Source organism: Mobula birostris, chromosome 12, assembly GCF_030028105.1.
Source record: "Mobula birostris isolate sMobBir1 chromosome 12, sMobBir1.hap1, whole genome shotgun sequence".
NCBI lineage: Eukaryota > Metazoa > Chordata > Chondrichthyes > Myliobatiformes > Myliobatidae > Mobula > Mobula birostris.
In genome coordinates this window covers 28,750,530-28,765,443 of record NC_092381.1, presented here as the reverse complement: position 1 = coordinate 28,765,443, position 14,914 = coordinate 28,750,530, and the positions used below count along the sequence as shown (strand labels likewise).

The window sequence follows — 14,914 nt, the reverse complement described above, 5'->3', positions numbered from 1 at the left end:
ATCTGCAAATTGAGGGAGTGGAAATGTTTCCTTTCCAGTAAAGGGTCCAGGGTTTTAAGGGGATCCCTTCTGGGTATACCGGCAGTCAATGTTTTCCTGTACTTATGGGAAACCAATAATGATGGGAGAAAAATAGGCATTGCAAATGTCTGGGCAATTTTATTTTTGAAATGAAATAAATACGTCACTAAATAATGAAATATCAATGCAAGTGACTTGACTAGGATGTCATGTTGCAGCTATGGAAACATTGGTTAAGTCACACTTGGCTACGTACAGTTCTGATCTTAATTAAAATTCATTCGGAATATACCAAAGCTACTTAAAATCACTCTTGTTAATTAGTTGACAGCATATTGTTTGAGTTTTGTGATTCTTGAAATTAGGGAAAGAATTGAGTGGTAGAAATGATGGTATAAAAACACAGATTACAATAGTCACGGATTTTAATTTTATCATTAAAAAAGACCAAGGAAATTCAAGTCTTATAATAAAAACAAATCTGTCTTGTTCAGCCATCCCATTTTTTTGTATTGAATTGATCTTTTGAGACAAGTTGGAAACAGATAACTTGTTAGAAATTATCTTTAATATCATACTTTATTCTAACAACATCATCAATAGGATACAGACCTCTCGACAGCTGCGAATTGTGAATTCTTTGAAAGATCGGATATCATCAATTAGAAGATTCATAAGCCGTAGCTTGTCAGAAAATCCAACAAGAATAAATAGACCAGATGGGTGCAAAGCAACACTGTATGCCTCTTCCTGGAACTCCTTATAAAGCTCCAAAGCACTAGAAGAAAGAATAAACACAAATAAAAATAATTATTTAAAAAATACTGGGAAGGAGTTCACCCAGACCTAATCATGTGATAACGGTATTTAGCTCACAGTATATTAAACAATGGATTGTTTTATTCCAGACGAAGTCTATAAATTTTATTACATAGTTTTATTCAATACCAAAGAGAATTTTATTCAAACTGGAATACTAAACACAGTGGTGTATTTAGTATTCCAGTACCATATTTTAGTTCCACATTGTAGCATAAACACAAGAAATAGGAGCAGGTGCAGCTCACAGCTTGAAGGCAGGTTTTTGTACTGACATTTACCATGTGAGATTTCCATGTGCCAGCACTACTAGTCATGCAGGGAGATATCAGACAGCAAGTAATATTTATCTTGATGTCATTTGCACTAAGATGGGCGTGTTAAGGCAGAGGTCTCAAACTCTAAACGTGCCTGTAACCCGGGGAAGACCTGTCACATTGAAGGGGAATATGGAGATTCCAGCTTCTTCCTGCTAAGGTCTTGTTTGTGTGATTTTCCCAGCTTTCAGTTCCATAGCATGCCACACCACCCCCAAAGTCTTCTGTGTATTATAGTAGTCATAGTCATACTTTATTGATCCCAGGGGGAAATTGGTTTTTGTTACAGTTACACCATAAATAATAAATAGTAATAAAACCATAAATAGTTAAATAGTAATATGTAAATTATGCCAGGAAATAAATCCAGGACCAGCCTATCGGCTCAGGGTGTCTGACCCTCCAAAGGAGGAGTTGTAAAGTTTGATGGCCACAGGCAAGAATGACTTCCTATGATGCTCTGTGCTGCATCTCGGTGGAATGAGTCTCTGGCTGAATGTACTCCTGTGCCCACCCAGTACATTATGTAGTGGATGGGAGACATTGACCAAGATAGCATGCAACTTAGACAGCATCCTCTTTTCAGACACCACCGTGAGAGAGTCCAGTTCCATCCCCACAACATCACTGGCCTTACAAATGAGTTTGTTGATTCTGTTGGTGTCTGCTACCCTCAGCCTGCTGCCCCAGCAAACATGATAGCACTGGCCACCACAGACTCGTAGAACATCCTCAGCATCATCCGGCAGATGTTAAAGGACCTCAGTCTCCTCAGGAAATAGAGACGGCTCTGACCCTTCTTGTAGACAGCCTCAGTGTTCTTTGACCAGTCCAGTTTATTGTCAATTCGTTATCCCCAGGTATTTGTAATCGTCCACCATGTCCACACTGACCCCCTGGTCTTTAGCTTCTTAGTTTTTTTCACGTTAAGCTGCAGATAATTCTGCTCACATCATGTGACAAAGTTTCCTACCGTAGCCCTGTACTCAACATCATCTCCCTTGCTTTCTTTCTTTTTAAATCTTTTTATTGAATAAGTATACAAAAAGGTAAGGCATATAGGCACTAATACACTGTTAGAATATAATAAAATTACAGGAGATATTAATACAAAAAAAATAATACAAACAATGTAATTTAAACATAACATACTAAGGTAACATAATAGTATACCAATTTATATATATATATATCAATAAAGAAAAAGAAAAAAAAACCCAAAAAAAACCACCGTGCAACTAACTAAAAGCAAAGCAAAGCAATGGGCTAACTTGGAACCAAGCAGAGTTAAAAAAACTTAAAATCACGTCCTCAATCCCGACCTCCATTAAAAACAGTAAAAAAAAACAATAAGGGTACATAAATATGAAGCAAAAAAAAGAGGAGAAAAAAAAATTACATTAAATGAAAATATTGAATAAAAGATCTCCAGGTCTGTTCAAATCTAAGTAAGGAATCATAAAGATTGCTTCTAATTTTCTCCAAATTCAAGCATAATATCGTCTGAGAAAACCAAAAAAAGGTAGTTGGAGCATTAAGCTCTTTCCAATGTTGTAAGATACATCTTTTCGCCATTAAAGTAAGAAATGCAATCATTCTACGGGCTGAAGGAGAAAGATTACTGTTAATTTTAGGTAGTCCAAAAATAGCAGTAATAGGGTGAGGAGAGATATCTATATTCAATACCTTGGAGATAATATTAAAAATGTCTCTCCAAAAAGTTTCCAGAGTAGGACAAGACCAAAACATATGAATTAAAGAGGCTATCTGCCCCGGACATCTATCACAAAAAGGATTAATATGAGAATAAACATCATCTCCCTTGCTGATGTATCCAACTATGTCAGTCATCCAAAAACTTCTGAAGATGACAAGACTCTGTGCAGTAGTTGAAGTCTTAGGTGTAAATGGTGAAGAGAACGGGAGACAAGACAGTCCCCCGTGGAGCCCAGTGCTGCTGATCACTCTATCGGATGCACAGTGCTGCAAGCACACATACTGTGGTCTGCCAGTCAGGTAGTCAAGAGTCCATGATACCAGGGAAACATCCACCTGCATCGCTGTCAGCTTCTCCCCCATCCTTTATCATTTCCTTAACAGGTACTCCCTGTAATATCACTTCCTTGTCCAAACCCCCCAAAATAATCATTGTTCATATACAAATCAATCTTCTGATCAATTCCCTTGTAATTCTCTCTACTTTTTGTACTATTGTCCATCTGCTTGTAGATATCTTCTCTCTGAGCTTCTTTACCAACCCATCCCACACCTACATTTACCTTCGAAGCTCTTGTCTGAATGACCTTACTTCACTTTAATTGCACATAAACTCAAAGAGGGCAAATAATCCATGTATGTTTTATATTTCTGCTATGTTTAGTGTGCAAAATCCTTAGAACGGTTAAAAGAAATAGAAAGCATAGGGTAGAGTGGCCTGTAAAATGCTCAAAAGAAAATTATTACTCTTAATTTACATACTGAGTGGTCTACATTTTTTTAGATATTTGCGACAATAGGATGGTCACTGAAATAAGTAAAGCTGTATATTATTCTCTATATATTCATATTTTAAACTTCATACTTATTTTCATAGTTCCACAAGCGAACAGATCGATCTATAGAGCTGGTGACAAGGAGAGGTTTTCGAATGCAGACATCCAGACCCGTGATTACGTTGGAGTGGAAGGATTGTGAGAGTATTTCAAATTGTGGTATTTCTCCCTGTTAAAATGTCATAAAATATGCTTTTAAATATGCTGTTAAGTAGAATACAGAAACATCAGCTTCCAAACAGACGGGATGTATGCAGGGCTCTCCTTCACATGTTCTACCACTCTGTTGTTGCCAGTACAATCTCCTATGCAGTGGTGTGCTGGGGGAATGGCATCAACACCGGTGATGCCAACAAAATCAATAAACTGATTAGAAAGGCTGGCTCTGTTATTGGATTCAAGCTAGACACACTAAAGGCTGTGGTAGAACAAAGCACCCTCCAGAAAATCCTGGCAATTCTGGACAATGTTTCTCACCCTCTACATGCCACCTTGACTAAACAGAGGAACACTTTTAGTAATAGACTAAGACAACTGCACTGCTCCAACGAGTGCTATATGAGGTTATTCTTAGCCTTAGCCATTAGGCTCTATAATGAGTTAACTGATAGCCAGGGAAGTGGTGACCCCCTCCTGTTAGACTATTTGAGGTAACTTATTTTTTATTCTTTCTTACTTCTCTTCTAATATTTGTATATCTGTGCTAACTGTAATGCTACCGTGACACTAATTTCCTTTGGGATCAATAAAATATCTCTCTGTCTATGTTGATAATGCAGTGAAATACCACTGTTGGGCAAATGTTTATAACTTAAATCCGGGAAATTGTGAAGTGATTCACTTTGGAAATTTCAACTTGAATGGAGAATACAGGGATAATGGCAGGATTCTTAGCAGTGTGAAGGAACGGGGGACCTTGGGGTTCATATCCATAAATCCCTCAAAGTTGCAGTAGAAGTTGATAAGACAGTTAAGAAGGTGAATAGTATGTTGGCCTTCATTAGCTGGGTGTTGCAGGGAGGAGTGAGTTCAAGAGCTGCAAGATAATGTTGTAGCTGTATAAAACACTGGTTAGATCGCACGTGGAGTATTCTGTTCATTTCTGGTTGTCTCATTATAGGAAGGATGTGGAAGTTTTAGAGAAGGTGCAGAGGAGATTTACCAGGATGATGCCTGGATTAGAGAGCATGTCTTATGAGGGTAGATTGAGAGAGCTAGGGCTTTTCTCTTTAGAGAGAAGGAAGATGAGTGGTGACTTCAGAGAGATAACAGGCATAGATAAAGTGGATAGCCAAAGACTTTTCCCAAGGTGGAAATGGCTAATACAAGGGGGCATAAAACTTTAATGTGTTTGGAGAAAGTTTAGGGAGGATGTTGAGGTAGTTTTTTTTTATGCAGAGTGGTAGGTGCATGGAATGCACTATCTGAAGTGGTGGCAGAGGCAGATACATTAGCACCATTTTAAAAACTCCTAGGTAGGCAAATGGATGAAAAAAAGTAAAGGGCTATGTGGGAGGGTAAGGTTAGATTGATCTTGGAGTACATTAAAGGATCGCACAACATTGTGGGCCAATGGGTTTGTATGGTGCTATAATGTTCTCTTTTCTATGTTTTATGTTGTGTGGTCATTAAATTACCACTTTTGGTATGTATATGTATATATTGTATATATTATATTTAGATTTAATTCTGTTCTGTATATTTCTGATTGCTTGTTATTCTTGAGCAGCTTACCTTGCTCATTTCTCCATAAGATAATGTGAGACTATACAGCTGATTCTTATTGGTGCCGGCAATTAGAGTCTCTTCTGAAGGGCTAAGACACAGAGTTAAAATTTCTTGTTGTTCTGCTTGGGTTGGATCTGTGCTGAATGGATCTTGTGGAATCTGAAAGAAGCAAAGATTTTAGTCCACAAGTTGACATCATTGTTGAACCGTGAGGCAGGGAATGGGGGGTCCGATACCTCATATGATTAAATATTAATATGAGAAGTATCTCATACGACATTGCTAAACAGAAAAGGAATTCATTATCTTTAATATTCTGGGGAAATTTAAGACTGAATTGCTTTGCCAATCTGATTCATGCAAGGAGATGAGGATTGTCCATTTGATCCCTATATTAATCTAAGGAAAAGATACCCCCAGGGGTGCCCAAGGGGGTGGGGGGGGCGTCAGATGAGCACCCCAGTCAGATGGACACAACAACATCAGACCCAGGCAATAAACAAACGATGATGAGGAAGCAGTGTGCATGTGGCAAAATCTGCAAGAACGATCGCGGCTTGAAGATCCACCAAGCGAGAATGAAGCGTTTGGCGGGAGCAGGAGCAGCACCACGCACAGGTGTCCAACCTGGTGAGACGAAGGAGGGGCCAGGCCCAGAGTCACCCCATAGTGCCTGGAACCTCCAAGTGTTGCAAACTAATCCCTCGAACATGAAGTCTAACAGGAGGCGGATCAAATGGCCTGCAGCTAACATGACTTCACTGTGGAAGCAGTTTGATGAAGATGTTAACCAAATTCTGGAGGCGACGGCGAAGGGAGGTGTTGATAGGAAGCTGCAAGCCATGACAACAATTATTGTCAGTATCGCAGCTGAACGGTTTGGAGAAGAGGAGAAGGAAGGCTCCAAAACATCTTACTCGAAGAACCAAAGAGCATTGAGGATCGACAACATCAGGCAGGAGATGAAAGCGCTGAAGTCCCAATACAAGGAGGCAGGAGAAGAGGAGCGGATTGGCTTGGCCCAGCTGATGTGCATACTACGAAAGAAGATCGGGGTCCTCCGCCGGGCAGAGTGGCATCGGAGGCAGTGTCGTGAAAGGGCCCGAAAACGTGCTGCCTTTATCGCCAACCCCTTCAAGTTCACCAAGGAGTTGCTGGGGGAGAAACGCAGTGGGAAACTGGCCTGTTCACAGGAAGACATAGACCAACATCTGAAGAAGATATATAATGATCCTGAAAGAGAGCAGGAGTTGGGAGAGTGCGACATCCTAATAGACCCACCTGAACCGGATGTGCAGTTCGACATGTCAGAGCTGCAACTAAAGGAAGTCAGAGAAGTCGTCCGCAAAGCAAGGGCAAACTCGGCTCCAGGACCAAGCAACACCTCGTACAAAGTGTACAAGAATTGCCCCAAACTCCTGCTGCGTCTGTGGAAGGTCCTGAGAATCTTCTGGAGAAGGGGGAAGATCCCAGAACAGTGGAGAGTGGCTGAAGGGGTGTGGATCCCGAAGGAGGAAAATGCCACCCAGATAGATCAGTTTCGCATCATCTCCCTGCTGTGTGTCGAGGCGAAGATCTTCCTCAGTGCAGTTTCTAACCGGCTGTGCACCTGCCTAGCAAAGAACACCTATATTGATACATCAGTCCAGAAGGGTGGCATTTCAGGGATGCTGGGATGTCCGGAGCACATCGGTGTGATGACACAGCTCATCACGGAGGCCAGAGAGAACAAGGGCAACCTGTCAGTGTTGTGGTTCGACCTGGCAAATGCATATGGCGCCATTCTGCACAAGCCGGTGCAGCCCACAATGACCAAATATCATGTCCCCAGAAGAATCAGAGACCTTATTGCTGATTATTACAGCAACGTCAGGATGAGGGTCTCTTCAGGAGCAATTACATCAACCTGGCACAAGGTGGAGATCGGCATCATCACAGGGTGCACTATCTCAGTGACACTGTTCTCCCTAGCCATGAACATGCTCACTAAGTCTGCTGAACCAGAGTGCAGAGGGCCCAGAATGAATTCCGCTCAACCGCAACCACCTATCAGGGCATTCATGGATGACCTCACAGTCACCACAGAATCAGTCCCAGGCTGCCGGAGGATTCTGCAAGGGTTCGAAAAGCTGGTGGAGTGGGCCCGGATGTGTTTCAAACCTGCCAAATCAAGATCGATGGTGCTGAGGAAAGGGAAGGTGGAGAACAAGTTCCGGTTCAGCATCGCAGGCACAGCCATCCCAACCATCACAGAAAAGCCAGTCAAGAGCTTAGGCAAAGTTTTTGACAGCTCTTTAAGGGACACAACATCCATTCAGGCAACTGCACCGAGTTGGATGGCTGGCTGAAATCCGTGGACAAGTCTGGCCTACCTGGGAAGTTTAAAGCCTGGGTGTATCAACATGGCATTCTTCCCAGAATCCTGTGGCCTCTCCTCGTCTACGCAGTTCTGATCTCAACAGTCGAAACCTTAGAGAGGAGGGTTAGCAACCACCTCAGGAGATGGCTGGAGCTGCCAAAGAACCTGAGCAGCATCGCACTGTATGGACACCACAACAAACTGCAACTGCCCTTCAAATCCTTGGAGGAAGAGTTCAAGGTAACAAGAGCCAGAGAAGTGCTACAGTATAGGGACTCAAGTGACCCGAAGGTGGCTAGAGCAGGGATCCAAGTATGTACTGGCTTGGAGTGGAGGGCAGAGGAAGCTGTTCAGAAGGTAGAGGCGAGGCTGCGTCACAGGAGGCTGGTGGGAGTGGTCACACGAGGCCGAGCTGGGCTAGGATCCTTTCCAACTCCCCAAATGGACACCAGAGGGAAGGAAAGGCGTCGTCTAGTTCAGGAGGAGGTGAGAGCAGTAGTGGAGGAGATGAGAGCCTGCAAGGCGGTGGGAATGAAGCAACAGGGAGCTTGGACAAGATGGGAGAACGCAGCTGAGAGGAAAGTGACCTGGGCTGATCTTTGGAAAGCCGAACCACACCGCATCCAATTTCTCATCCAGGCAGTGTACGATGTGCTTCCAAGCCCATCAAACCTGCTGCACACATGGGGCAAGGCAGAGTCATCTGCGTGCCCACTGTGCTCCAAGCGAGAAACCCTGGAGCACATCCTCAGCGGCTGTGCAAGGGCACTTGGTGAGGGATGGTACAGGTGGAGGCATGATCAGGTCCTGAAGATCATCGCTGAAGCCGTCAGCGCAGGAGTTGAGTGGGCGAAGCGGTCCTGACCCTCCAACCAGACCATTACCTTTGTCAGAGCTGGGGAGCAGCCAATACCTGCCAAAAGAACATCTGCAGGCATTCTGACCTCTGCAAGGGACTGGCAGCTGTTGGTGGACCTCGAAGGGCAGCTGAAGTTCCCCAGCCATATTGCAGCCACCATCCTGCGACCAGACATTGTCCTAGTGTCTGAGTCTGCTAAGTAAGTGGTGCTGCTGGAGCTGACAGTCCCATGGGAAGATAGCTTGGAAGAGGCCTTTGAAAGGAAGCTCTCCAAGTACGCAGGACTGGTCAGCAACTGTCAGCAGGCTGGATGGAGAGCGAGGTGTGTCCCAGTGGAGGTTGGTTATAGGGGATTCGTAGCCCGTTCTTTAGTTAGAGCCTTCAGCATTTTGGGCATCGAGGGAGAGAGGAAGAGGAGAGCCATCCGCAGTACCACCAATGTGGCAGAGAGGGCCTCAAGATGGCTGTGGCTCAAAAGAGGGGAGCCATGGAGTCATAAGTAGCTAGCCATCTGGACACAAGCTGGGGGTCTGATCAGCCCTGGCTCGGTCACCTAGAGGAGGTTGTATGATGTTGAAAGACCTGAAGCACCCGATGATTCCAGGAACATCACTGAAGATGTGTCCAGAAGCATCAATAGATGTATGTACACAGCATTAATGGGATTTGTAATGGTGAACACCCCGAGGTGAGTTTTTCCATGGTTAATTACAAAAAAAAATTTGCACTCCAATGCTATAATCAAAAACTGATTCTTCCTGAACACTACTACTACTACGTTGACTCAGGTCTAGGGGGCAGGCGTTGGGCACGATGATGGACTCTCCACTTCTCCCTCTCCCTCATCAGTATGTTCAGTTCATCTACATTAGCCGCGCCACTGTCTTCTAGGAGCGTGTTGACCATAGTCTTGGGAGGGCACCCGGGGTTCATCCTCTCATGGTTGGGCTCCCATATGATGACTAGGCTTGCAGGTAGCTCAGGGTGGCGTAGACAGTGCCCCGCGAGTTGCAGTCTTCTCACCTCGATCTTAATGGAGAGCATCGGTAAGTTGTTATAGAGCTCAATGTTCGTCATGTGCTGTTGCCAACTCACATCAAGAGCCATCCGGAGCATTCATGTATAGCAACCATCTAGAGACTTTCACATAGTCTTGGTGAGTGTCCACGTCTCGCATCCGTACTTGAGAATAGACTCTATGACTGCTAAGAAAATCCTCTTTTTCAGCCCTCTGGTCAGGTTCGATTTCCAGATTTCCTTCATGTCATTCATAGCCCTCCACGCCAGTACCTTCTGTATCTTTATGTCCTTCTCTGAACTCATCATTTTTGACCCGCGGTACTTGTAGTCGAAGACTTCCTTAATGGTATCATTCTCTACGGTCTTGAGAGTACCTTCGTCGCAGTTAAACGCCATGTATTCTGTCTTTTTAGCGTTTAGGCAAAGTCCAACTTTATTGCATTCTATTTCCACTTTTGTCAGTAGCTGCTGTGCTTCCTCCAACTAGTCAGAGAGTAGGACTATGTCATCTGCAAAATCGAGATCTGTGAGTGTAACTGGTCTGACCCTTTTGGTTTGCCCTGGCTTTATGGTAAAACCAAGCTTGTCATGATCTTTAGTGGCTTGACGTAGAGAGTGTAATCAGGACAGTTATAAAGATGTAGGGTGCCAGAGTGTCTCCTTGCAGCACACCAGCTAGGAGCTCGAACACTGCTATTTCTCTGTCTGGTGATACAACTTTCACCATGGTTTTGGTATAGCTGGACTCTATTGCTCTCAGTAGATGGTCTGACACTCCGTAAGCTTTCAGGATCTTCAGCATTTTACCTTCCTGAACAACTAGCCAGAAATTTACAAACTGTGTATTGGAAAACATTCTACATTTAACTGGTTAAATTTTAGCAATATTTCACTGCATACTTCAGTCCTTAGACCTCAGATGCCAAGATATGCATAATTAAGGATGCTTGCTCTATGACTAGTGATACAAGATTGCTACTCAACTTCTGGCATCTTTCAGTAATACCAGCCTAGAAATTGGATTGGCCAGATAAGGCATGATTTTGGTCCTGTTTGGACATGTTTACATACATTTCCTTTTGAATGTCCATTGGTTGGGAAACTGGTCAAGCATTTTTGAGTAGGATTTTTCAATGTGATTAATGTTGCAGATGATATTATTGATGAAGGGTCTGACAAAGGGTCTCAGCCCGAAACGTCGACTGTACCTCTTCCTAGAGATGCTGCCTGGCCGGTTGCATTCACCAGCAACTTTGATGTGTGTTGCAACTTTGATCTGCTCCAGTTTGAGAGAAATCTGCAGTGACTACTTGTTATTGACAAAGTTCAAAGTCAATTTATTATCAAAGTATGCATGTACCATATGTACCTTGAGATTTATTGTCTTGCAGTCACTTACAGAAAAGAAAAATAAATACAATATAATTTATGAAAAATTATACATAAGACTGACAATCTATGAGAAAAAATGCAAACTGAGCAGATAAAAATAATGACACTGAGAACAAGAGTTGTAAATAATCCTTGAAAGTGAATCTGTAACTTATAAATGAGTTCAGAGTAGTGGTGAATAAAGTTATTCACACCTGTTCGGGAGCTTGATAGTTGCAGGGTAATAGCTGCCTGAACCCAGCAGTGTGATGATGAAGAGAAAATTGTCAACTTGTGGAATCCTGTTGCACTGGAGGCAATGAGATGCTCATTAGTATCCTTTCTGTGTCCACTTACAGCTAAAATCTGTTCACAGAACTTCAATAAAAAGAGCTCATCCATTGCAGCTCTTTGCATTACAAGAACATCAAGTTGCTTGCAGATGGAACTTTGCATTCCCTTATAGTACAAAACTGTGCACATATGACAGATATCTACATTCCTCAAGTAGTCTTCCTTTGTACCTCTATACAGCTGTGCATTTTACCAAATGGATAGGGTTGATGCTGAGCCTATGTAAGGAAGTGGTAATCAATTCCAGAGAAAAGGCTCCTGGAAGAACATAGAGACGAATTCCACATGTTTTTTGTCATCTGCTGTAATTGCTCTGGAAGGCTCAATTTGCATTCAGGGTTCACATGATTGTTGCCATGAAAACATCCAAGTTATGGCTCTCATCCAAGAGCACTGGGGCAATATGGGTGCATGAAGCCACACACCCAATGGTGGAGACCCCTGCTGCAATTGCACACAACCCCATATTGATGCTGCCTGAGACTATACTGTTGGGTGACAGGCATAATGATACCTGTGCTCAACATCTCTTTCTTCAGTCCTTGAGCTAATGATTTCTTTCCACTTGCTTCCCTTCCAAATTCCCTCTTACCCCAGCATCCCAAGAAGATCCTCCTACTCTGTTTCCTCATCCTCCTCAGAAAGGAGGAGAGTAGGAGACATCTGCTGATAACTGCAGGGACAAAGCAAGTATAATTGCTGACATGAGAAAATCTGCGGATGCTGGAAATCCAAAGCAACACACACAAAATGCTGGAGGAAGTTGGCAGCCAGGCAGCATTGATGGAAAAGAATAAAAGTTGATGTTTTGGACCGAGACCCTTTATCAGCACTGGAAAGGAAGGGGAGAAATCAGAATAAGAAGGTGGGGGAGGGGAGGAGAAGTACAAGGTGCAGGTGACAGGTGAAACCAGGAGAGGGGGAGGGATGAAGTAAATAGCTGGGGCGTTGATTGGTGAAAGCAGCAAAGGGCAGGAGAAGGGGGCAGCTGATAAGAGAGGACAGAAGTCCATGGAAGAAAGGGAAGGAGGAGGAAAACCAGAGGGACATGATTGGCAGTTAAGAAGATGATGTGTGAAAGATGGGGGGGGGGGCAGTAAAATCAATGTTCACGCCAATCAATGCGTCCAAAATGGAACAGATGTGGATGAGGGCAGCACTGATGGTGGAGGAAAGGAAGCCCCTTTCTTTGAAGGAGGACATTTTAGTTGTTCTGGAATGAAAAGCCTCATCCTGAGAGCAGATGTGGTGGAGACATTGGAACTGAGAAAAGGGAATGGCATTTTTACAAGTGACAGTGTGGGGAGAAATATAGTCCATATGCCTGTAAGAGTCACTGGGTTTATAAAAGATATCAGAAGATAAATTGTCTCTGGAGATGGAGACAACAGAAATCAAGAAAGGGGACAGATATGTCAGAAATGGATCACGTAAGTTGAAGGCAAAATTGATGAAATTGACAAGCTCAGCGCTGGTGCAGGAAGCAGCAATGTAGTGTAGGAAGAGTTGTGTAGCGATGTTAGTGTAGGCTTGGAACATAGATGACGAAAAGGCAGGCATAGCTGGGAACCATGTGAATGCCCATGGCTACATCTTGGGTTTGAAGGAAGTAGGAGGAACCGAAGGAGAAATTGTTGAGGGTGAAGTCTAGTTGCACTTGATGGAGGAAAGTGGTGGTGGAGGGGAACTGGTTGCATCTATTGTCCAGAAAGAGTCTAAGTCTAAGGCCTCCGTCGGTCAGAGTTGACCATGGCTATTGAATCCTAGCTGTCTAGATGTGCAAGCCTGGACAGAACAATATGGAGAGCAAGCAGTTGCCCATGTAGCAAACTCCTCCTCTCCATGTATCTGATAAACCCAAAGGAATGGCAGAGACCGATACAGTTTGGTACCAGAAGTGATGCAGGAGTTGCCAGTCAGCATTGAACTCAACGTAGGACTGCCTTAGGGACTCCAGCTCCGGATTTTTCTCTTGGGGTTTACTCCCGAAGCATTCCCCATGACTGGGTATAGCCGCAAGGCAGCAGAGGTTAGAAATCAGAGTTTTCCTTCTCCGAGTTGAGCTGCCAACCTCGGCTGATGAGCCCCATCTGCCCGAAGCGACTGGTTTTAAGGCACCAGGGCCTTTGTTCCTTCCCATATCAATAGAAATGGTTCCACTGAGTTTAGTAGCTAAGCCACATGTGAAGGCCAGGAGCTGGAATTGGCTGTCAGAGGCTACTTGAGGCACATGCCTCTGGGAGCGCTTAATAAGTAGTGAGAGCTTGCCCCCCATTACTTCCCCCAGCTATAACAATCCAAAAAGAAGAGGAGAGCATTAAGGCCATCCTGATGGGAAATAAAGTGAATAGGAACTAGATATCCATAGTGAAAATGAGATGATTGGATCCAAGGAACTTAGTGATTGAAAAGATCAAGAGCATGTGAAATGTCATGAATGTAAATAGGAAGGGACTGAAACAAAGGGAATAAAGCAGAGTTGAGGTATGCAGACATGAGTTCAGTGGGGCAGGAGCAGGCAGAAACAATGGGTCTACCTGGAGAGTCAGGTCTGTGAATCTTGGATAGGAGGTAGAAATGGGAGGTACAGGGTAATTGTTGTTTTGAGCTGGAATAGAAGGAGTTTTATGTCGGTGCAGCAAGACAAATGGCAATGAGGGTATGTGCAGCTGATAAAATGCAAGGGGGCATACTGAATATTTGTTAGTGAGTATACCAGATACATTCCTTATTTTAATGACTATACAGATCTCACAGCCCTTAAGTCTTAAGATAGCAATTTCCATGAGTGAGAAGAGGTGGAATTGACTGGAAAATCGCAAATATCACTCCACTCTTCAAGAAGGAAAAGAGGAAGAAGAAAAGAAATTGTAGGCCAGTTAGTTTGACCTCAGTGGTTGGGAAGATATTGCAGTCAATTGTTAAGGATGTGACTTTGGGGTACTTGGAGGTACATGTTAAATAAGTCGTAGTCAGCTTTGTTTCCTCAAGGGAAAATCTTGCCTGACAAATCTGTTGAAATTCTTCGAAGAAATAACAAGCAGGATAGACAAAGGAGAATCAGCCGATGTTGTGTACTAGGATTTTCAGGACCTTTGACAAGGTGCCACATGTGAGGCTGCTTAACAAGCTACAAGTCCATGGTATTCCAGGAAAGATTCTAATATGGATAAAACAGTGGCCAATTGGCAGTAGGCAAAGCATGGAAATAAAAGGAACCATTTTTGGTTGGCTGAAGGTGACTGGTGGTGTTCCACAGGAGTCTGTGTTGGGACTGATTTTATATTATATGTCAATGACTTGGGTATTAGAATTGATGGCTTTGTTGCAAAGTTTGCAGACAATAATAGATAGGTGGAGGGGCAGATAGTTTTGAGGAAATAGGGAGGCTACAGAAGGACAGACAGATTAGGAGAATGGACAAAGAAGTGGCAGATGGAATACAGTATTGGGAGGTGTCCGGTCACACACTTTGATAGAAGAAATGTAAAGGTTGACCATTTTCTAAATGGAC

The 14,914-nt window shown here is 43.4% G+C and overlaps 1 protein-coding gene and 1 pseudogene across 4 annotated transcripts in view; one reads left to right on the top strand and one right to left on the bottom strand.

Annotated features, from left to right (window-relative positions):
- The window catches only part of cfap57 (cilia and flagella associated protein 57), a 93,311-nt gene that overhangs the window by 59,812 nt on the left and 18,585 nt on the right, over window positions 1–14,914 (bottom strand). For 3 of the 4 annotated variants that reach the window (XR_011887975.1, XM_072273524.1, XM_072273525.1), the window contains 3 exons: window positions 5,444–5,596; window positions 3,739–3,878; window positions 634–799 (listed from right to left, as the gene is read on the bottom strand). Coding sequence is in view for 3 of the 4 variants with exons in the window: in XM_072273524.1 (XP_072129625.1) it covers window positions 634–799; window positions 3,739–3,878; window positions 5,444–5,596 (459 nt within the window). In the remaining variant the exon portion in view is untranslated. The remainder of the gene's footprint in view (window positions 1–633; window positions 800–3,738; window positions 3,879–5,443; window positions 5,597–14,914) is intronic. The other variant, XM_072273526.1, reaches the window with a different exon arrangement.
- On the top strand, window positions 6,169–9,158 carry LOC140206417 (uncharacterized; annotated as a pseudogene).